General features: G+C 50.2%; 1 protein-coding gene across 1 annotated transcript in view; it reads right to left on the bottom strand.

Annotated features, from left to right (window-relative positions):
• castor2 (cytosolic arginine sensor for mTORC1 subunit 2) overlaps positions 1 to 23,890 on the bottom strand; it is a 96,082-nt gene that overhangs the window by 32,019 nt on the left and 40,173 nt on the right. Inside the window, exons 7-9 of the mRNA XM_072445464.1 lie at positions 18,435 to 18,543; positions 12,842 to 12,924; positions 11,203 to 11,297 (exon numbers count right to left, since the gene is read on the bottom strand). Of these exons, the coding sequence (XP_072301565.1) occupies positions 11,203 to 11,297; positions 12,842 to 12,924; positions 18,435 to 18,543 (287 nt within the window). The remainder of the gene's footprint in view (positions 1 to 11,202; positions 11,298 to 12,841; positions 12,925 to 18,434; positions 18,544 to 23,890) is intronic.

The following is a 23,890-nucleotide window of genomic DNA, read 5'->3' as shown; positions in this document are numbered from 1 at the left end:
CCTGCTCACCTCCTGTTCACCTCCTGCTCACCTCCTGTTCATCTCCTGTTCACCTCCTGCTCACCTCCTGCTCACCTCCTGTTCACCTCCTGCTCACCTCCTGTTCATCTCCTGCTCACCTCCTGCTCACCTCCTGCTCACCTCCTGTTCACCTCCTGTTCACCTCCTGCTCACCTCCTGTTCACCTCCTGTTCACCTCCTGCTCACCTCCTGTTCATCTCCTGTTCACCTCCTGCTCACCTCCTGCTATGTGGCTCAGCAGGAGACAGACCTTGTAAAAAGGGTTGAAGCGTGAAAGAAATATTTGAAGAAACAATGTTCTAACATGCTCAGTTTTGCATAATAAGTGTCCTTTAATACATAATTATTACATCATTATTCAAAATGATACTATACATACTATACATACTATACATACTATACATACTATACATACTATACATACTATACATATTATACATATTATACATATACATATTATACATAACTGAATTCTAGAGGTTTGACTTCCATTGGAAGCCCGAGGTCAGAGGGCTGTATAGTTGCTATGGCAACAGAGAGTGATATATAAAGTTGTGGGGATAAAAGTCTGAGTCTGGATGTTGCAGCGCCCCCTGGCTTCAAAGGGCCTGAACTACATCAAACGCTTCATCTTTATTCCATCTGTGAAGAGTGAAGAGTGTGGACATCAGGCAAAAGCCTTTGAAACAAACAATACAATAAAGGTTAAATGAAAAATGATCAAACATAATAATTATAATTATAAATATAGCCGCAAGCAGCAATGATCGGCCCTCGCCACACCGCCGCCACACCGCTGCCACGTCGCAAGAGGAGGGGGCGTGGCTAACGCGCCCCAATTGTCCTTTTATTACGCCTACTGCTGAATCTGTGACGCTGTCACATCTTCTCCCCTTTGTTTTACCATCAAAAAGCAATTTTATTTTGAATTCTTGTTCTGGTGATTTCCCCATTGGAATAACATGGGAGGTTTCGGTCATCGCTACAGCAAAGCCAAAACAATTATGACCTGGGTCTCATTGACGTTTTTGATGGGCATGCTAAAATTGAGTTGTGTGTCAAATTTCAGATAATTTCGCAAAACTAAACATTTAACCTCCATATAAAATCTGTAGGGGGTGCTGTGGCGCCAAATTAATTTATTTCACTTCAAGTAGGTTTAGGGCAAAGAGTTTAACAACTGTTTCTAATTTGACGCAATTCGGACTTTATCCGCGCAAACGGCAGAAATGTTAAATTTGGAAGATTTCTGAAATTCTAGCTACAGTTTGCGGCTTCACCGCACAGAGACCGTGACAGGGTCAATGTAATTTGAATAACTTTTGATGTCCCACTCCTCAGTAGCATTTTCACCAAATTTCTGCTTTTTAGGGCCAAGGGAGGAGTTCGTAAAAGTACGACGTTTGGAAAAACTCCCGAGTCATGCTTAGCCATTTTTGAACCAATATGGCCGACATTTGGTTGGGCGGACGGCGTTGATGTAATAATATTTTTTTTTTTACTTCTCTTGTCACCATCTACCTCTGCGCCAAATTTCATGATTCTACGATCAGATTTTTTTGGGGTCATTTCCTATCTCTCAATGCATTTTTGGTACATTTGGGGGCGCTGACGCGCCAATTTTTTTAATTTTAGAAAAGGGAAATTGCCAGAATGTAGAGAGGCACGATTTTTAGAGGTGTGCAAATTTTTGTGCCTTTTTGTCAATGTTCACTGGGTGAAAAATAGGGGGGTTGGTCCCGAGAAGAAGAAGAAGAAGAATATTCCGATGCGAAAACAATGTTTCCCATTTTTCAAATATCATAAACTATACATTTTCGGCGTGAAGAGAAAGGGCGCACCTACCTTATGGTGTGGGTCCCTGGTAACTGACGGGTACTTTCGTCAATTTTGAGTGGGCCTGTATTGGTGAGTATTGCGAGTGTTCAGGACTAACAGTGTTTGTTATAAAGTCTGACAGCAGCAGAAGGAAAGACCTGTGAAACCTCTCCCTCACACAGCGAGGGTGGATCAGTCTCTCACTGAAGCTGCTCTCCAGAGCGGACAGAGTGTCCTGCAGGGGACAGAGTGTCCTGCAGGCAACAGTGTCCTGCAGGGGACAGAGTGTCCTGCAGGGGGTGAGACTCATGGTCCAGCATAGATGTGAATCTAGCCAGGACCCTTCTGTCCCCCACCTCCTGCACCGAGTCCAGGACGGAGCTGGACTTCTTGATGACTTTGTCCAGCTTCCTCCTCTCCCTCTCTGTGATGCTGCTGCTCCAGCAGACCACACCTACTGCAGCTGATGCCACCACAGAGTCATAGAAGGTCCTCAGGAGTGGCCCTGTCAGGAGCTGCCCTGTCACTCCAAAAGACCTGAGTCTCCTCAGGAGGTAGAGCCGACTCTGGCTCTTCCTGTACAGTCTGTGTTATGAGTCCAGTCCAGTTTGTGGTTCAGATGAACACCAGGTCCTTGTATGAGTCACTCTCTCAATGTCCCGTCCCTGGATGTTCACTGGTGAGGGGGGCGTGGCCTCTGTGGAAGTCCACCACCATCTCCTTGGTCTTCCCCGCGTTGATGAGGAGGTGGTTCCGCTGACACCAGTCCACAAAGTCCTGCTCCAGTCCTCTGTCCTCCTCATCATCGTCGTCTGTGATGAGTCCGATGATGGCAGAGTGGTCAGAGAACTTCTGCAGGACACAGCTGTCCATGTCTCAGGTCTGCAGTGTAGAGGGTGAAGAGAAAGGGCGTGAGGACGTTGCCCTGAGGCGCCCCCACACTGCAGGTCCCCCACACTGCAGGTCCGAGTGTCAGACACACAGTCCCGGGCTCTCACAAACTGGGGTCGGTCTGTGAGGTAGTCCAGGATCCACTCTGCAGGTTGTACTCCACACCAGCCGTCTCCAGCTTGTCCCTCAGGAGCCGTCTCCAGCTTGTCCCTCAGGAGCTGATGGTGTTGAAGGCGCTGGAGAGATCAAGAACAGGATCCTCACAGAGCTGCCAGGCTTTTCCAGGTGAGAGAGAGAGCGGTGCAGCAGGGAGATGACGGCGTCCTCCACTCCGATGCCAGCCCGGTATGCAAACTGCAGCGGGTCCATGGCTGAGCTCACGGTGGAGCGAAGGTGGTCCAGGACCAGCCGCTCTAGTGTCTTCATCAGGTGGGACGTGAGAGCCACCGGCCTGAAGCTGTTGAGGTCTTTGGCGCGCGGTGTCTTGGGCAAAGGTACCAGACAGGAGGTCTTCAGACCTGTGGTACCACCCTCAGCTTCAGGCTCATGTTGAAGACATGCTCCATAACTCCACACAGTTCATCTGCGCAGGACTTAAGGAGCCTGGGGCTGATGCCGTCAGGTCCTGCTGCCTTCCTCACTTTAATCCTCTTCAGCTCTCTCCTCACCTGTGCTGCTGTGACAGTCAGTGGTTGGCAGGGGGACTGTGTGCTGGGGGGATGGGTGACTCCAGGCGAAGAGGGGAGCTGATGGTCCCGGAGCAGAGGTGTGAAGGGGAACGGATGCAGGGCCTTGTCCAGCTGTGGAAGAGGGAGCATGCAGCTGTGCAGGGGGAGGGGCGGGTGACCGATCAAATCTCAAGAAGTGAGCATTTAAATCATTCACCCACTGTAGATCCCTCTCTGTCTGGGCAGGGGGGATTTTGAAGCCCAATATGGTTTTAAGGCTTCTCCACACTCCCTGAATGTTCTTTTGCTGTAGCTGCTCTTTCATCCTCCTCTTGTAGCCGGCCTCAGCCTGCCTGATCTTCCTCCTCAGCTCCTTCTGCACAGTCCTCAGCTCCTCCTTGTTCCCTGACTTGAAGGCTCTCTTCTTCTCCTTCAGCAGAGCCTTCAGTTCACGGTTAATCCATGGCTTGTTGTTTGGAAAACACTGCACCGTCCGGGAGGGAACAATGTTCTCAAAACAGAAGTTGATGTAGTCCTGATGCTCTGTGATGGTGTTGATGTCCTCCCCATGTGGGTCGCAGAGCTCAGTCCAGACAGTGGGGCTGAAGCAGTCCCTCAGAGCCTCCTCGCTCTCAGCAGACCACATCCTCACCTCACGGGACACCACAGGCCGAGCTGAAGAAGAATAAGCCTCTTTGGTGTTGGCAAAAAACAAGTCCAATGTTCTTTTGTCTCTGGTGGGGCAGGTAACATACTGGGTGTATGTTGGTAGAACAGAAGAGGGAGAAGCGTGGTTAAAGCGTGGTATGTATGTATGTATGTATGTATATATGTATGTATACATGTATACATACATACATGTATGTATACATGTATGTACACCTACATGTATACATACATGTATATACACACACATACATATATGTATACATGTATGTATGTATGTATGTGTGTGTATATACATGTATGTATACATGCATGTATGTGTGTGTGTGTGTATGTATGTATGTGTGTGTGTGTATGTATGTGTGTGTATGTATGTATATATGTATGTATACATGTATACATACATACATGTATGTATACATGTATGTACACCTACATGTATACATACATGTATATACACACACATACATATATGTATACATGTATGTATGTATGTATGTGTGTATATACATGTATGTGTGGACGGTCCCTCATCTGCCTGAGGAGTGGGTCCAGCTCGCCTCCGACGGTCCCTCATCTGCCTGAAGAATGGGTCCAGCTCGACTCAGTCGGTCCCTCTTCTGCCTGAAGAGTGGGTCCAGTTCGCCTCAGTCGGTCCCTCATCTGAAGAGTGGGTCCAGTTCGCCTCAGTCTGTCCCTCATCTGCCTGAAGAGTGGGTCCAGTTCGCCTCAGTCGGTCCCTCTTCTGCCTGAAGAGTGGGTCCAGTTCGCCTCAGTCGGTCCCTCATCTGCCTGAAGAGTGGGTCCAGTTCGCCTCAGTCTGTCCCTCTTCTGCCTGAAGAGTGGGTCCAGTTCGCCTCAGTCGGTCCCTCTTCTGCCTGAAGAGTGGGTCCAGTTCGCCTCAGTCGGTCCCTCATCTGAAGAGTGGGTCCAGTTCGCCTCAGTCTGTCCCTCTTCTGCCTGAAGAGTGGGTCCAGTTCGCCTCAGTCGGTCCCTCTTCTGCCTGAAGAGTGGGTCCAGTTCGCCTCAGTCGGTCCCTCATCTGCCTGAAGAGTGGGTCCAGTTCGCCTCAGTCGGTCCCTCTTCTGCCTGAAGAGTGGGTCCAGTTCGCCTCAGTCGGTCCCTCTTCTGCCTGAAGAGTGGGTCCAGTTCGCCTCAGTCGGTCCCTCATCTGCCTGAAGAGTGGGTCCAGCTCCAGTCTCCCTCGTGTCCGTCTGTCCGTCTGTGAGAGTCGGATCTCTCCTTCACTGGAACTCCTCCAGGTTTCTACGCTTTTTTGCCAAAGAGGTTTTTTTTGTAGTTTTTCCTGGCCGAGAAGGAGAGTCTAAGGACAGAGGACCCTGGGACATCGTCCCTCGCCACCACAGACATTGTCTGACTTCATTGCCACCACAGACATTGTTGATTAATTTCTCCCTGTGGCCCTCAGAGGCGACTGTTGTTGTGATTTTGGGCCTTACAAAAATAAATTGATTTGATGTATATGTATGTATGTATGTATGTATATATATATATATATATATTTCTAAATCTGTTCACATCATTCGCCCACCGATACCTCCGCTGTCAATTGGCCACTGTCCAGGATGTACCCCGCCTAAGGCCCAAAGTCACTGGGATAGGCTCCAGTCACCTGCGACCCCGAAAGGGAACAAGCGGTAGAAAATGGATGGAGGCGGGGTACACCCTGGACAGTGGCCAACTTGTCGCAGGGCCAACACAGAGACATAGACATTACAGACAGTTCACTCTCACATTCATTCACTAGGGCCAATTTAGAGTTACCAATTTTTACCTAACACATGCATGTCTTTGGACGGTGGGAGAGAGAACCCACGATAACACGGGGAGAACATGCAAACTCCACCCAGAGAGATCATGTGATGTTGGTCTGGTCCGGGAATTGAACCCATGATCTCCTTGTTGGGAGGCAAGAGCGCTAACCGCCTTTGCCACCGTGCACCCCCGGATGGAATTCAATTGCAAAAAAAAGCTTTGGTAATAAAAACACAAAATAACCTCATACAACTTTTTTAAAGTCAGTTTTATTTGGCCACACAGGGACAGAGGGACACAGGGACAGAGGGACACAGGGACAGAGGGACACAGGGACACAGGGACACAGGGACAGAGGGACAGAGGGACACAGGGACAGAGGGACACAGGGACAGAGGGACACAGGGAGCTGCGAGACCTCGTCAAGAACCAAATATAAACACTGAGATTGACTATCAATGTCATTTAACTCTTTTAAAATGAAATAAAAGTCAACAGAAGAACGAATGCAACGTTTACTTCAAGACCCAGACTTGGCCTCCTCTGTGGAAGAGACGAGTCATTGCGCGCGCGCACACACACACAGTCACGGGCGCGCACACACACACGCAGACGCAGTCACGCGCGCGCACACACACAGACACACACACACGCGCGCGCACACACACACGCAGTCACGCGCGCGCACACACACGCAGTCACGCGCGCGCACACACGCAGTCACGCGCAGTCGCGCACAGTCGCACACGCGCAGTCATACACGCGCTATCACGCGCGCGCAGTCGCGCACGCAGTCACACACGCGCAGTCGCGCACGCACGCAGTCGCACACACCCGCACGCACACACACACGCGCACGCACACACACACACGCACACACACGCGCACACACACACTGCAAGTGTACTGTTACTGCAAGTGTACAGTTACTGCAAGTGTACTGTTACTGCAAGTGTACAGTTACTGCAAGTGTACAGTTACTGCAAGTGTACTGTTACTGCAAGTGTACTGCAAGTGTACTGTTACTGCAAGTGTACAGTTACTGCAAGTGTACTGTTACTGCAAGTGTACAGTTACTGCAAGTGTACAGTTACTGCAAGTGTACAGTTACTGCAAGTGTACTGCAAGTGTACTGTTACTGCAAGTGTACTGTTACTGCAAGTGTACTGCAAGTGTACTGTTACTGCAAGTGTACTGTTACTGCAAGTGTACTGCAAGTGTACTGCAAGTGTACTGTTACTGCAAGTGTACTGTTACTGCAAGTGTACTGCAAGTGTACTGCAAGTGTACTGTTACTGCAAGTGTACAGTTACTGCAAGTGTACAGTTACTGCAAGTGTACTGTTACTGCAAGTGTTCAGTTACTGCAAGTGTACTGTTACTGCAAGTGTACTGTTACTGCAAGTGTACTGTTACTGCAAGTGTACTGCTACTGCAAGTGTACTGCAAGTGTACTGTTACTGCAACTGTAACTGTACTGCAACTGTTACTGCAACTGTACTGCAACTGTACTGCAACTGTACTGCAAGTGTACTGCAAGTGTACTGTTACTGCAACTGTACTGCAACTGTACTGCAAGTGTACTGCAAGTGTACTGTTACAGCAACTGTACTGCAACTGTTACTGCAACTGTTACTGCAACTGTACTGCAAGTGTACTGCAAGTGTACTGTTACTGCAACTGTAACTGTACTGCAACTGTACTGCAACTGTACTGCAAGTGTACTGCAACTGTACTGTTACTGCAACTGTACTGCAACTGTTACTGCAACTGTTACTGCAACTGTACTGCAAGTGTACTGCAAGTGTACTGTTACTGCAACTGTACTGCAACTGTACTGCAAGTGTACTGCAAGTGTACTGTTACAGCAACTGTACTGCAACTGTTACTGCAACTGTTACTGCAACTGTACTGCAAGTGTACTGCAAGTGTACTGTTACTGCAACTGTAACTGTACTGCAACTGTACTGCAAGTGTACTGCAACTGTACTGTTACTGCAACTGTACTGCAACTGTTACTGCAACTGTTACTGCAACTGTACTGCAAGTGTACTGCAAGTGTACTGTTACTGCAACTGTACTGCAACTGTACTGCAAGTGTACTGCAAGTGTACTGTTACAGCAACTGTACTGCAACTGTTACTGCAACTGTTACTGCAACTGTACTGCAAGTGTACTGTTACTGCAACTGTAACTGTACTGCAACTGTACTGCAACTGTACTGCAAGTGTACTGCAAGTGTACTGTTACAGCAACTGTACTGCAACTGTTACTGCAACTGTTACTGCAAGTGTACTGCAAGTGTACTGTTACTGCAACTGTACTGCAACTGTACTGCAAGTGTACTGCAAGTGTACTGTTACAGCAACTGTACTGCAACTGTTACTGCAACTGTTACTGCAACTGTACTGCAAGTGTACTGCAACTGTACTGTTACTGCAACTGTACTGCAACTGTTACTGCAACTGTTACTGCAACTGTACTGCAAGTGTACTGCAAGTGTACTGTTACTGCAACTGTAACTGTACTGCAACTGTACTGCAACTGTACTGCAAGTGTACTGCAACTGTACTGTTACTGCAACTGTACTGCAACTGTACTGCAACTGTACTGCAACTGTACTGTTACTGCAACTGTACTGTTACTGCAACTGTACTGCAACTGTACTGCAACTGTACTGCAAGTGTACTGCAACTGTACTGTTACTGCAACTGTACTGCAACTGTACTGCAACTGTACTGCAACTGTACTGTTACTGCAACTGTACTGTTACTGCAACTGTACAAAAGGGAAACAGAACAGAGAAGAGTGTTTCTGTCCCTTACGTCTCGGGACAGTCTGAGAAAATGCAGATCATTTTTAGACAACATAAAGTCCCAGGAAACACTTTAAGACACAAACTGGTTCATCCAAAGGACAAGATGCAACACAAAAACAGAGCAATGTAGTTTATTCTGTCCAATGCAGTGAAGAAAAGTGTGAAGAGCGCCACATAGTGAGACTAAACAGCCTCTGCACAAGAGTCTCTATCAGCTCAGAAGACACTGGAGTTCAGGACCACAGAGTGAAGTGCATCTGCATCTTAAAGACACAAACCACTCTATCAAAGGCAGTGAGGAGAAGATTCTGAGCAGGAGAAAAGATGATTTGAAAGAGTTAAAGAGGCTATTTTTGTTCAAAACCAAAAAACGTCCTTAAATAGAAACAGGGGGTTAAGATTCAACCTTCCTGTTGTTTATAATGGAATTCTGAATCCCTGGAGAGGTCGACGCCCACGGCATTCGGATGCTAATCAGGTCCTCAGGGAGGAGAGAGAGTGAGCCAGGGATTGAGAATGACTCTTGTATGAAAGTCGAAACGTTTCGAGTCCAGATGAAACAACTGAATCTCTTTCTACAATGAAACACTCCTGGACGAATGAGGGATTACACCGATATGAAATCAGTCTCAACTTAAAAGTCTACTACTTTGGTGCTAGGCCATGGAGAGACTTGTACACATATACAAGTCTATTCTCTGAGCCACAGGAGCCAGTGAAGAGACCTGAGAACATCAAAAGCAGCACAGAATTAAGACCGAGGCTTTGCCCGTGTCAGTGTTCAGTGTCCACTAAAGGCCTTTATTAGGCCCGAGAGCCACAAGCTGGCGAGAGGCCTATTAATCTCGTAAGGCCGTGCGAAGCACGGCTGCGAAAGTGCGCACGAAATCGAGCGCGAAGCGCTCGCCCACTTCCAAACACTCACTAACGCACTCCTTCACTCACGCACGCCCCGTGCATACTAATTAGTAGTAGGAAAATGGAACATTACCGTTGTAAACGGGCAAAGCCCGTGCAAAAGTGCGCACTAAACGAGCGCTTTACATTCGCGGTCGTCATCCCCAAATAAAGCACTCATTTGCGCTAAGTGGCTCACGAATACGTTCCCCATCTCTTGCATGTTCCATGCATATAAGCATATAATGCAAAAATGTAACATTATTACTGTATAGAGGGCCAAAAACACAAAGTGGGCGGAGTCCACTCAAAATTAACGAAAGTACCCGTCAGTGACCAGGGACCCACACCATTTCTTCTTCTTCTTCTTCTTCTTATTCTTCTTCTTCTTCTTCTTCTTCTTCTTCTTCTTCTTCTTCTTCTTCTTCTTCTTCTTCTTCTGACCAACCCCCCTATTTTTCACCCAGTGAACATTGCACAAAAATTTACACACCTCTAAAAATCGTGCCTCTCTACATTCTGGCCATTTCCCTTTTCTAAAATTAAAAAAATGGCGTGTTAGCGCCCCCAAATGTACCAAAAATGCATTGAGAGATGGGAAATGACCCAAAAAAAATCTGATCGTAGAATCATGAAATTTGGCGCAGAGGTAGATGGTGACAAGAGAAGTAAAAAATATTATTACGGCAACGCCGTCCGCCTTTTCCAAACGTCGTACTTTTACGAACTCCTCCCAGGGCGTTGGCCCTAAAAAGCTGAAATTTGGTGAAAATGGTACTGAGGAGTGGGACATCAAAAGTTATTCAAATTACATTGACCCTGTCACGGTCTCTGTGCGGCAAAGCCGCAAACTTTAGCTAGAATTTCAGAAATCTCCCAAATTTAACATTTCTGCCGTTTGCGCAGTTTAAATTAATTAATTTGGCGCCACAGCGCCCCCTACAGATTTTATATGGAGGTTAAATGTTTAGTTTTGCGAAATTATCTGAAATTTGACACAAAACTCAATTTTGGCATCCCCATCAAAAAAGTCAATGAGACCCATGTCATTGTTACGGCTTTGCTGTAGCAATGAGAGAAACCTTCCATGTTATTCCAATGGGGAAATCACCAGAACATGTTTACACTTTATACTTTCACAAACTCCTCCCCCTCAGGGCGTCAGCCCTATTAACCTGAAATTTGGTGAGACTCATCTTCAGGGGTGGACCATCAAAAGTTATCCACATTTTTATTCAAAGAGTCACGGTGTCTGTGCGGCAAAGCCGCACATTTTGCCAAGAATTCAAAATAAAATTGCTTTTTGATGGTAAAACAAAGGGGAGAAGATGTGACAGCGTCACAGATTCAGCAGTAGGCGTAATAAAAGGACAATTGGGGCGCGTTAGCCACGCCCCCTCCTCTTGCGGTGTGGCGGCGGCGTGGCGAGGGCCGATCATTGCCGCTTACGGCTATATTTTATTTATTCTTTTTACTACTTCATTCTTTTTCTTTCTTTTTCCCCTCAGAATTGTTTGATGAAGCATTTGTGCAGCTCTGGATGACACAGGTTTGGACGCCCCGGATCCATCCAAAGACATCTGAACAGGCCGAAGTTTCAACTCTTCTAAAACAGAGCAGCAAACTTAGTGTGACCCTCGTATCTCACCAGGGCGTGGTCGAACTTGAACGTGCTGATGTAGTATGCTGGGATGTCCGCAGAGGCCAGCGGCTCCGAGATCTGTGCTACGATGCCACACTCGTCTGAAAAACACACATACACTTTGTTCAAGTTTTCTGTAGAAATGTGGGCGACACTGCAACACTTTACAGGAGACAAACACCTTTCAAACGCTTGAAACGATCTGAAAGGTTGTGATTCTTGTAACATGGTTTAAAAACATTAACTATTTTTTTTACATATTTTTTACATCCAGAGACTTTAGGTCCCCAGGATCTCATCCACCCCCGGAGCCACTGAGGAGTTTGCAAACAACCTCAGTAACTTCAGCTCGGGTGATGGACGAGCCTCCGAGTCCTCAGTCTCTGCTTCCTCTTCAGAAGACGTGACAGTGGGATTAAGGAGGTCCTCAAAGTCCTTCCACCGTCCGACCACATCCCCAGTCGAGGTCAGAGGTCTCCACCCGCACAGTAAACAGAGTTGGTGAAGCACTGCTTCCCCCTCCTGAGGCGCCGGACGGTTTGACAGAATTTCTTTGGGGCCGACATAGTCCTCCTCCATGGCCTCCCCAAACTCCTCCCCAAACTCCTCCCCAAACTCCTCCCAGGCCCGGGTTTTTGCCTCTGCGACAGCAAGAGCTGCGGCCCGCTTGGCCTGCCGATACCTGTCGATGACCTCAGGAGACCTACAAGCCAAAGTGGCCTGATAGGCCTCCTTCTTCAGTCTGACCACACCCCTCACTTCCGGTGTCGCAGACGCAGCGCAGCCAATCAGAGATTACGCTCCAGTGACGTGCCTACGCATTTCACAACCCGGAAGAAGACCCAAAACAAATCCTGCAACCATAAAAATAAAAAAAATAAAAATCCTCAAGACGCAGCTCTTGGGTCTTTTTCCGGGTTGTGCGTAGCACGTCACTGGAGCGTCATCTCTGATTGGTCAAAGCTGAACATGTCGTGCCGGCCGCTTTGAACGCCTCCGGCGCCTCGTACGCCCAAAGCGCCGAGAGCGTACAAAAACGCAGGAATCGCGCCGCAAAAACTCTAGACGCTTTGGCCGCCGCGGTGTGAACGCCCCTTTAATGTGAACTCATCTTAAAGCGGACTTTGCTCTCGCCACCAGGGGGCGTGCCCCGAAGAATACAATAACACAATAGCATTTATAACCTGTATCGTTTGCCCACAATCCCTTTGCGTTGCTGAGCACAGTAACATAATCATCAAGACACAACACAATGCCACACAATGAGCATGTACTGTGTCCTCAACACATTACTGATTTGAAAAAGTAACTTGGGGAGTACTAGATTAGATGGGTGCACAAACATTCCTTGCTACTTGAGTACTCAAACTCATTACCCCCAAACTCTGATTATAAAGCCTCCAATCGCCTCTTGGATTGTGAACATTTTGTGGCGCGTGTTAGAAGAGAGCGTCACAATAACTGAAGAACAATCATCTGAAGTGTGATGTGTCGCTGAGGAATTTATAGATGGTAAACAATAATATAGTAACTAATTATTATTGGTTACTATTATTGAAGTGAAAAATACTTCTTGGAGGGTTTATGGTCTGATTTGAAACAGATGGAAGTGCAGATAAAAGTTAAAAGTGTGTTTTTTGCGTACCGAACCCCAGAGGCTGCCCCCCGATGCGCACCATCTTCCACAGCTCTCCACACGCACTGGTGAACAGGACGTTAGTGGGAAACCTGCAAAGGGAAGCTCACTTCAATATGCTGTTATTTGACCCCTGAGCCGGTCTGTGTGTCACATGACTCACTTTAAACAGACTAATGACTACAACAGAAACGCAACCAAACTTAGAGTAAAGCGTGAGTATTGGCTCAAAGAAAATGGAGTAGAAAGTACAGATACCTAAAGACATCCATCACAATTATTTAAATGATGTATAACTGAAATTACAATAATTCAAAGGATTATTTGCTTGTAAGGAACAGAATGAACAGAAATGATGCATCTCACAGAAACATGGAACTTAATCATCTCCTTGACTCCATTTTACCTTGATGTAATCAAGTAGAGCTATCATTTAATTTAGTGCTTTAACTCAGTGGTTGAAAATGTACTTGGTTACAATTACACATTTATAAAAAAAAGCATAATTACCCAAATAATCTACTCGATTACAGTAACACGAGTATTAGTTATGAGTTACTTTCCACCCCTGCTTTAACTTTAGTACTTTGTTTCTTTCCAACACTGTATTTGACAGAGTATTCTCTGAAGTATGAGTCATCTGCGCCCCGTCTCCAGGCAACAGCCGACTGCTCTGTGGACAGCAGCAAGTGTCCAAGTGTCCACGCCACGCTGATCTGACCATCCACTCACAAACACCCACATCTGCTCACAGCTCTGACCCTCAGTGTCCCTCAGTGTCCCTCAGTGTCCCTCAGTGTCCCTCAGTGTCTTGTTCAACACACTTTACCTCCATAACACCACCGAACCCCATTCTGTTGAGCTTTTAACCCTGTTCTAACGTTGTCTCTCATCACAAACACAGTCGTAAGTAGCTTTATTCACGCTTGTTTGATGAATCCTTTTCCCCTCCGAGCGTCAAAAACACATGTTCTGAATCTCCCTCATGTTTAATGTCCTCGAGGCTCTGAGAACAGATAACGAATATGACCAGACAGCGGGATTTAACTAGAAAATTAAAATAAAAGTGCCCCGTTCACCCCGTGACGTAGTCTCAGCGTGGAGACTGAGTATGTACAGGTCCATGGTCTGTGACAACACTCAAATGTAACTTTGATGTAAGTTCTACAACACAAGTCTAATAATTCACAGCTAAAACGTAAGTGAGAGGAGGGAGGGTGAGGAGGGAGGGGAGAGGAGGGAGAGGAGGGGGGGAGAGGAGGGAGAGGAGGGGGGGAGAGGAGGGAGAGGAGGGGGGAGAGGAGGGAGGGGAGAAGGGGAGAGGAGGGGGAAGAGGAGGGAGGGGAGAAGGGGAGAGGAGGGGAGGGAGAGGAGGGAGGGGAGAGGAGGGAGAGGGAGGAGGGGAGAGGAGGGGGGGAGAGGAGGGGGGGGAGAAGGGGAGAGGAGGGGGGAAGAGGAGGGAGGGGAGAAGGGGAGAGGAGGGAGGGGAGAGGAGGGAGAGGAGGGGGGGAGAGGAGGGGGGGAGAGGAGGGAGAGGAGGGGGGAAGAGGAGGGAGGGGAGAAGGGGAGAGGAGGGGAGGGAGAGGAGGGAGGGGAGAGGAGGGAGAGGGAGGAGGGGAGAGGAGGGAGGGGAGAAGGGGAGAGGAGGGAGGGGAGAAGGGGAGAGGAGGGAGGGGAGAGGAGGGAGAGGAGGGGGGAGAGGAGGGGGGGAGAGGAGGGAGAGGAGAGGAGGGAGGGGAGAAGGGGAGAGGAGGGGGGAAGAGGAGGGAGAGGAGAAGGGGAGAGGAGGGAGGGGAGAGGGGGGAGAGGAGGGAGAGGAGGGGGGGAGAGGAGGGGGGAGAGGAGGGGGGGAGAGGAGGGGAGGAAGGGAGAGGAGGGTGAGGAGGAGAGGAGGGAGGGAGAGGAGGGGAGGGAGAGGAGGGGAGAGGAGGGAGATGAGAGGAGGGAGAGGGAGGAGGGGGGGAGGGGAGGGAGGGGAGGGGGGGAGGAAGGGAGAGGAGAGGAGGGAGATGAGAGGAGGGAGAGGGAGGAGGGAGGGAGGGGAGGGGGGGAGGAAGGGAGATGAGAGGAGGGAGAGGGAGAAGGGGAGAGGAGGGGGGGAGAGGAGGGAGAGGAGGGGGGGAGAGGAGGGAGGGGAGAAGGGGAGAGGAGGGGGGGAGAGGAGGGAGGGGAGAGGAGGAGAGGAGGGAGGGGAGAGGAGGGAGAGGAGGGGGGGAGAGGAGGGAGGGGAGAAGGGGAGAGGAGGGGGGGAGAGGAGGGAGAGGAGGGGGGGAGAGGAGGGAGAGGAGGGGGGGAGAGGAGGGAGGGGAGAGGAGGAGAGGAGGGAGAGGAGGGGGGGAGAGGAGGGGAGGAGGGTGAGGAGGGGAGGAAGGGAGAGGAGAGGAGGGAGGGGAGAGGAGGGAGAGGAGAGGAGGGAGGGGAGAGGAGGGGGGGAGAGGAGGGGGGAGGAGGGGAGAAGGGGAGAGGAGGGGGGGAGAGGAGGGAGGGGAGAGGAGGGGAGGGAGAGGAGGGGGGGAGAGGAGGGAGAGGAGGGGGGGAGAGGAGGGAGGGGAGAGGAGGGAGGGGAGGGAGAGGAGGGGAGGGAGAGGAGGGGAGAGGAGGGGGGGAGAGGAGGGGAGGAAGGGAGAGGAGAGGAGGGAGAGGAGGGAGAGGAGAGGAGGGAGAGAGAGGAGGGTGAGGAGGAGAGGAGGGAGAGGAGGGAGGGAGAGGAGGGGAGGGAGAGGAGGGGAGAGGAGGGGGGGAGAGGAGGGGGGAGAGGAGGGAGAGGAGGGGGGAGAGGAGGGAGGGGAGGGGGGAAGAGGAGGGAGGGGAGAAGGGGAGAGGAGGGGAGGGAGAGGAGGGGGGGAGAGGAGGGAGGGGAGAGGAGGGAGAGGAGGGGGGGAGAGGAGGGAGAGGAGGGAGGGGAGAAGGGGAGAGGAGGGGGGAAGAGGAGGGAGGGGAGAAGGGGAGAGGAGGGAGGGGAGAGGGGGGAGAGGAGGGAGAGGAGGGGGGGAGAGGAGGGGGGAGAGGAGGGAGAGGAGGGGGAGAGGAGGGAGGGGAGAAGGGGAGAGGAGGGGGGGAGAGGAGGGAGGGGAGAGGAGGGAGAGGAGGGGGGGAGAGGAGGGAGGGGAGAGGAGGGAGAGGAGGGGAGGAGGGTGAGGAGGGGAGGAAGGGAGAGGAGAGGAGGGAGAGGAGGGAGGGAGAGGAGGGAGAGGAGAGGAGGGAGGGGAGAGGAGGGAGAGGAGAGGAGGGAGGGGAGAGGAGGGGAGGGAGAGGAGGGGGGGAGAGGAGGGGGGAGAGGAGGGTGAGGAGGGAGGGGAGAAGGGGAGAGGAGGGGGGGAGAGGAGGGAGGGGAGAGGAGGGAGAGGAGGGGGGGAGAGGAGGGAGGGGAGAGGAGGGAGAGGAGGGGAGGGAGAGGAGGGGAGAGGAGGGGGGGAGAGGAGGGGGGAGAGGAGGGGAGGAAGGGAGAGGAGGGGGGAGAGGAGGGGAGGAAGGGAGAGGAGGGTGAGGAGGAGAGGAGGGAGAAGAGGGAGGGAGAGGAGGGGAGGGAGAGGAGGGGAGGGAGAGGAGGGGAGAGGAGGGGGGGAGAGGAGGGGGAGAGGAGGGGAGGAAGGGAGAGGAGAGGAGGGAGATGAGAGGAGGGAGAGGGAGAAGGGGAGAGGAGGGGGGGAGAGGAGGGAGGGGAGAGGAGGGAGAGGAGGGGGGGAGAGGAGGGAGGGGAGAAGGGGAGAGGAGGGGGGAGAGGAGGGAGAGGAGGGGGGGAGAGGAGGGAGGGGAGAGGAGGGAGAGGAGGGAGGGGAGAGGAGGGAGAGGAGGGGAGAGGAGGGGGGGAGAGGAGGGGAGGAGGGTGAGGAGGGGAGGAAGGGAGAGGAGAGGAGGGAGAGGAGGGAGGGAGAGGAGGGAGAGGAGAGGAGGGAGGGGAGAGGAGGGAGAGGAGAGGAGGGAGGGGAGAGGAGGGAGAGGAGGGGAGGAAGGGAGAGGAGGGTGAGGAGGAGAGGAGGGAGAGGAGGGAGGGAGAGGAGGGGAGAGGAGGGGGGAGAGGAGGGGAGGAAGGGAGAGGAGAGGAGGGAGATGAGAGGAGGGAGAGGGAGGAGGGGGGGAGGGGAGGGGGGAGAGGAGGGTGAGGAGGGTGAGGAGGGGAGGAAGGGAGAGAGAGGAGGGTGAGCCGCGGTTGTGCAGATTCGACGAAAGGATCTAGTTAAAAACTGCGGGAGGTTAGAAGCTCTGATATGGGACCTTTAAAGACGACTGAAGAATTTTAAACTGAGAAAGTCAATGACCCGAAAATAGGTGAAACTTTCCTCTATATCTGACGTTTGAGCCGCTGTAGGTCCTGTACTCCATAGAAAAAAATGCTTTCTGGGTCGCAGAGGATTTTTTCGCAGTAGTACCAATGGACTGGCCACTGGGGACGCTAGCGGCATGTTTAAGCTAACAGTCCCCTATCCAGATATTTTAAAGGCGTAATGGACGATTTTTTGGCCCAAGTCTTATTTCCTTGTGGCGTGGACGGCCGATTAGTCCTGCCACGTATCAATCATAAAACGCACCTACCGCTCACCTGCAGCCGCGTGCGTCTCGTCCCACATTTCCGCGTGCCTAAGCGCATGGATCTATCATAATATAGTTCCCTCAGTGTACGGGGCAAAATGAAGACGGAGAAAGACAGTTCGAGCTGACGCAGAAGAGACGGAAATCTACGGGAGACGAGAGATGCGATGTGATACTAATAAACAAACGCACGTGTGTGTTGTATCAGTCCACACGGGGGGAGTGGCATGTGCACTTTCACCTGAGTTTTCAAATCACCGAAAAATCATCCATAACGCCTTTAATGGATCCATGAAAATAAGACAGATGAGCACGGCACGAGTCTGAAGACGATTTATGGACTTAAAAACAACAGAAGATTCTCAAAGCCACGTCACAGCTACATCAGCTGGTGGGAAAAAAATGTCAGTTGTTGGAGAAAAGGTCAGTAATCGCAGACTTTCTGAATGGACTTTTTATGACCGTCAAAGGGATGAATTTTCTAACCAGGATTCCTCAAATGAACAAAAATAAAGCTGAATGCTACTCCAGGAACGTTTTGATGAGGGAACAATGTTAGAACAGGGTTAAAAGAGAGAAAAAGTTAATTTTGTATCATATGTCCCTTTTAAGACTGTCTGGTTTCTACATTCCACAGCAATAAGTATTTAATATATTCAAAATAAGAACTATTCAGAAGATACAAATCTATAAACCCAGAGAGCGCCTCTGCTTGATTGTGATTGCCCTGTATCCTAAAATCAAGACTTGTGATTGGCCAGTGTTCTTTTCTGTGTGATTTTTAAGCAGACGACAACTTCCTCAGGCCCTTGATGAAAAAGCTTTGAACCCCCCAAACTTAAAACAGTTTGTGCTCTGCGGCTCTACGGCTGCGCTCTGCGGCTGTGCTCTGCGGCTGCGCTCTGCGGCTGTGCTCTGCGGCTGCGCGGCTGTGCTCTGCGGCTGCGCGGCTGTGCTCTGCGGCTGCGCGGCTGCGCTCTGCGGCTGTGCTCTGCGGCTGCGCGGCTGTGCTCTGCGGCTGCGCGGCTGTGCTCTGCGGCTGCGCGGCTGTGCTCTGCGGCTGTGCTCTTGCCTGTGCACGGTCCGCTCGTCCATCACCAACGAGACGTAGCCCTCGATCAGGGAAAAGGAGAAGAAGCGGATTCTGGAGTCGTCCGGACACGCAGCGCTCTCTTTGGACCTGACACACAGGAGATAATAAACTGGTCAGATGTATAAAGCAACAGACGCTCAGATCTGCAGAGCCTCCCTCCTGCCATGAGGACAACCACAGTGAAGGAGAATCCCACAGGCTGTAGATGGTGCAGCTTACATGTTACTTCGTCATGGGAAACGTGAGGTCCCTTCAAACATGAGGTCCCTTCAAAATAAGACAGCGGAGCTGACGAGTCTCACAAGGTACGAACGGGAATACAGAGACTCTAGCATCATTTTGCTCACAGAGACCTGGCTAACCCGAGAAATGCCGGACCATATTGCCGCTTTGGACCATTTTCACCTCCTGCGCGAAGACCGGACGAGGGAGAGTGGAAAGAAAAGAGGTGGAGGCCTGTCCATGAGAAGTGGTGTAGACTCAGCCAAATCACAGTTAAAGAACATCTGTGTAACAGAGACATTGAACTGTTAGTTGTTAGCATGAGGCCATATTACCTGCCCCGGGAGTTCTCACATGTTATTGTAATAGCAGTGTACGTAGTACGTACGTAGTGTGCGTCTGCTAACGCTGACAATGCCTGTGAAACACTGCTCTGCTGCACAAGCAGGTTACAAACAAAGCACCCACAGGCTCTCTTCCTCATCTCTGGTGACTTTAACCACGCTTCTCCATCTTCTGTCCTGCCAACATACACCCAGTATGTTACTTGCCCCACCAGAGACAATAAAACATTGGATTTATTCTTAGCCAACACCAAGGAGGCTTATTCCTCCTCCCCTGGGTAACTCGGACCACAACCTTGTACATCTGAGGCCTGTGTATGAACCCATCGTGCGCAGGCAGCCTGTGGTGGCTCTGCTGAAGGAGAAGAAGAGAGCCTTCAGGTCAGGGAACAAGGAGGAGCTGAGGACTGTGCAGAAGGAGCTGAGGAGGAAGATCAGGCAGGAGGAAGATACAAGAGGAGGAGCAGCTGCAGCAGAAGAACATTCAGGGAGTGTGGAGGAGCCTGAAAACCATCTCAGGCTTCAAAGTTCCCCCTGTTCAGGCGGAGGGAGACCTACAGTGGGTGAATGAGCTAAATTCTCACTTTTTGAGGTTTGATCAATCAACCACCCCTCCCCCTGCACAGACCCCTCCCCCTGCACAGACCCCTCCCCCTGCACAGACCCCTCCCCCTGCACAGACCCCTCCCCCTGCACAGACCCCTCCCCCTGCACAGCTGCATGCTACCTCTTCCACAGCTGGACAATGCCCTGCATCTGTTCCTCTTCGCTTATCTGCCCCGGACCATCAGCTCCCCACTTCGCCTGGACTCACCCATCCCCCCAGCACACAGTCCCCCTGCCAACCACTGACTGTCACAGCAGCACAGGTGAGGAGAGAGCTGAAGAGGATTAAAGTGAGGAAGGCAGCAGGACCTGACGGCATCAGCTCCAGGCTCCTTAAGTCTGAAGCTGAGGGTGGTACCACAGGTCTGAAGACCTCCTGTCTGGTACCTGTGCCCAAGACACCGCGCGCCAAAGACTTCAACAGCTTCAGGCCGGTGGCTCTCACGTCCCACCTGATGAAGACACTGGAGCTGGTCCTGGACCACCTCCGCTCAGCCATGGACCCGCTGCAGTTTGCATACCGGCCTGGCATCGGAGTGGAGGACGCCGTCATCTCCCTGCTGCACCGCTCTCTCTCTCACCTGGAGAAGCCTGGCAGCTCTGTGAGGATCCTGTTCTTGATCTCTCCAGCGCCTTCAACACCATCAGCTCCTGAGGGACAAGCTGGAGACGGCTGGTGTGGAGTATGACCTGGCAGAGTGGATCCTGGACTACCTCACGGACCGACCCCAGTTTGTGAGAGCCCGGGACTGTGTGTCTGACACTCGGACCTGCAGTGCGGGGGACCTGCAGTGTGGGGACCTGCAGTGTGAGGGACCTGCAGTGTGGGGGACCTGCAGTATGGGGACCTGCAGTGTGGGGGAACCTGCAGTGTGGGGACCTGCAGTGTGGGGGAACCTGCAGTGTGAGGGGCATGCAGTGTTGGGGCGCCCCAGGGCACCGTCCTCGCACCGTTTCTCTTCACCCTCTACACTGCAGACTTCAGACATGGACAGCTGTGTCCTGCAGAAGTTCTCTGATGACTCTGCCATCATCGGACTCATCACAGACGAGGATGATGTGGAGGACAGAGGACTGGAGCAGGACTTTGTGGACTGGTGTCAGCGGAACCACCTCCTCATCAACGCGGGGAAGACCAAGGAGATGGTGGTGGACTTCCACAGAGGCCACGCCCCCCTCACCAGTGAACATCCAGGGACTGGACATTGAGAGAGTGGACTCATACAAGTACCTGGTGTTCATCTGAACCACAAACTGGACTGGACTCACAACACAGACTGTACAGGAAGAGCCAGAGTCGGCTCTACCTCCTGAGGAGACTCAGGTCTTTTGAAGTGACAGGGCCACTCCTGACAGGGCCACTCCTGACAGTGCCACTCCTGACAGGGCCATTCCTGACAGGGCCACTCCTGACAGGGCCACTCCTGAAGACCTTCTCTGACTCTGTGGTGCATCAGCTCCTGTAGGTGTGGTCATCACAGAGAGGGAGAGGAAGAAGCTGGACAAAGCTCCGTCCTGGGCTGTCCTCTGGACTCGGTGCAGGAGGTGGGGGACAGAAGGGTCCTGGCTAAACTCACATCTATGCTGGACCATGAGTGTCGCCCCCTGCAGGACACTCTGTCCCCTGCAGGACACTCTGTCCCCTGCAGGACACTCTGTCCACTCTGGAGAGCAGCTTCAGTGACTGATCCACCCTCGCCGTGTGAAGGAGGTTTCGCAGGTCTTTCCTTCTGCTGCTGTCAGACTTTATAACAAACATTGTTAGCTCTGAACATGTGTCACTCTGCTTCAGAATCATGTGCAATACTGGAATTTTCCCTTTGTGGGACAAATTAACCTGTTACCATCCACCTATTTGGCCCTGTGCACAATGGTTGGACCCAAATGGCATTGCTTATTAAAAGAGGATCTTACAGCCCACAAGCAAGTGTGATGTATCATTAGAAATCTTAGGCCTTCTAGTTTATGCAGATGTGCACATGTCATACTGTCAGGGCTTCAGAACTTACACTACAGAGGCCCAAACATAAACAAAACATCCTTTTTTTAGTCTCGCCTGAATATTGTCAATTTGTAATAGTCCTGAGCATGACATACTTCATTGTGTGCTTATGCTGTTCACTGTACATGATGTTTATCTTGTTGACAACAACTGTGTAAAGTTTCAGATCTCTAGGAACAGACATTTTGGTGCTGTTGACCTTTTGACCTCAAAAAGTATATTCAAGTGATCCAAATATGTGCCAACTGTGCCAAACTGTTTTATTACAATTTTAGCTCCTCTATGATCATAAAACATACATTTTGATGTTTTGTAGGCCACTAATACCTATTATAACTGCTAAAAAGAATTTCCCAGATAGAGGTGAAAAAAAAAAAAAAAAAAAAACATTTTTGTATTGGTATAATAATACATACATCTAACAAAATGCGCGTCCAAAAGGCTAATAAAATCAGAAAACGTTATGCGTAAAATCTAGTCGCCTCCTGTCGAAGAATCTAGGCTCTTTACAGCCTTTATGCACGTGAATACAGAGGATTCTGTGTGTGGGACCACTAAGTCCCGCCCCGAATTCCAAAGCTATTCTTATTGCCTAGAATAATATGTCAATCAAAGTCCGCTAAGTCACTGCTGACTTTAGCTATGTGGCTAAAAACAAGTTAGCTTTGCGCGTCGGAAGCGGCGCATTTGGTGTGGATGGTCTCATTCTGTAGCTAACAGTCTGAAGAAAAGATCGATGCCAGACACCATCTTATAAGTCAAACAGGTCATTTGTCATGGACGGAGAAATGCACCGGACGAGCCTTAATCCTGACCATTGTCAAAGAAGAAAACTTTGTTTACTTGACAATATCTCGAAATCAGAAAACTTCAGGAAAAATACAAGTGGATATTGTTTTTCAATGGTTCCTTATGGACAGACTGAGCACAAGGATGTACAGAATAAACGCCGTTTCGTCCGTCATAAACAGCAAACAGGACATGCGTTTGTAAAAGTTGAGACTTTCTCACAAACTATTGGCAATTGCTTCTTGGGGCATATTATTCAATCAATGACATATTCATTTTGTTGAGAAAATAAGCTTTAAAATGATGTATAACTTGCTGGTATTGACCACGGAAATAAAAGTGATGATGTAATAGAATATTTGAGATATGGAAAATGCTCGCCGGCGCGCAGGTGGATGGTAACAGGTTAAGGTTATCTTATCTTATGTTCCTGAAATAAGTGTCCAAGCTCATTATATGTTTGCTCCAAAGTTGCATCCTGTAAGCTGTGCTGCTGTGAGCAGAGCTCCGCATCCAAACAACCTTAATCCTTGGACAAAAACACTGCAAACCCATATTAAGAGTGTAGTTCTCCTGTCTGCCCAAACATTCAGAAGACCGTTTAACTTGTTTGGAGGCAGATTGCTTCATTTTTACCCAAAACCAAAGCAGTGACGCAATTATGAACAACACAATCAAACCAGGCAGCAGAAAGCACAGGAGGTGCTATACTCGTTTTGTCATATTTTTCCTGGAAAGCTTCCTGATAAATGCATGATACAAGATTTGAAAACACAATAACTGAGTTAAAGAGTTAGAGCATATTTTGGTTCAAATGTTATGTAGGAAGACTGATATACCTTTGGCGTAGTTAATTTACATAAAAAACCCATAAAAAATTAAACGCTGCAAGTGGCAATAAAAGCCCTTGCCCTGGAATAAATCAGAAAGAATTATACGCAATCGGTAAGGGGTTTTCCTTGGCCACGCCCACATCATACAAAATATGACATTAGTCCAACATAGATTTTGGTTTGGTTTAATGTTTCAAATGTGCCTGCCAAATATGGTGGCTGTCACAAAAAGCAATTTTCAAGGTATAGGGTCTATAGTGGAGATTATTTCAAAAATATTGTTTTCAATCCGTGCAGTCTGTGTGTACGTGCTACAGGTACAGAGTGCTTCCTGGAGGATGGGCTAAAACAGGGAAGTGGGGAAAGATAGACACTATTCTGCAGGAATCAATCAAAAAAACACTTTGGGGACATATATGCAGGACCAATAGCACTGTAAGAAGGTCTCCTACCGGATACAGTTTAACATTCTAGTTCTGACTTTTAGAGCTTTAAATGGTCAGGTCCCTCTGTACATCAGCGATCTGATCACACCGTACACCCCCCTCTTGCTCACTGAGGTCCTTGGATCAGAAACTGTTGGTTCCTCGCACCCGTTTTGGGACCAGAGGAGACAGTTCCTTCCAGACTGTTCCAGAC

Source organism: Eucyclogobius newberryi, unplaced genomic scaffold (genome assembly GCF_026437365.1).
Source record: "Eucyclogobius newberryi isolate DKJ021-1_F unplaced genomic scaffold, fEucNew1.0.hap1 SCAF_15, whole genome shotgun sequence".
NCBI classification, from domain to species: Eukaryota; Metazoa; Chordata; class Actinopteri; order Gobiiformes; family Gobiidae; genus Eucyclogobius; species Eucyclogobius newberryi.
Note: the sequence above shows the minus strand (reverse complement) of the source record. Positions and strands in the feature narration are given on the sequence as shown.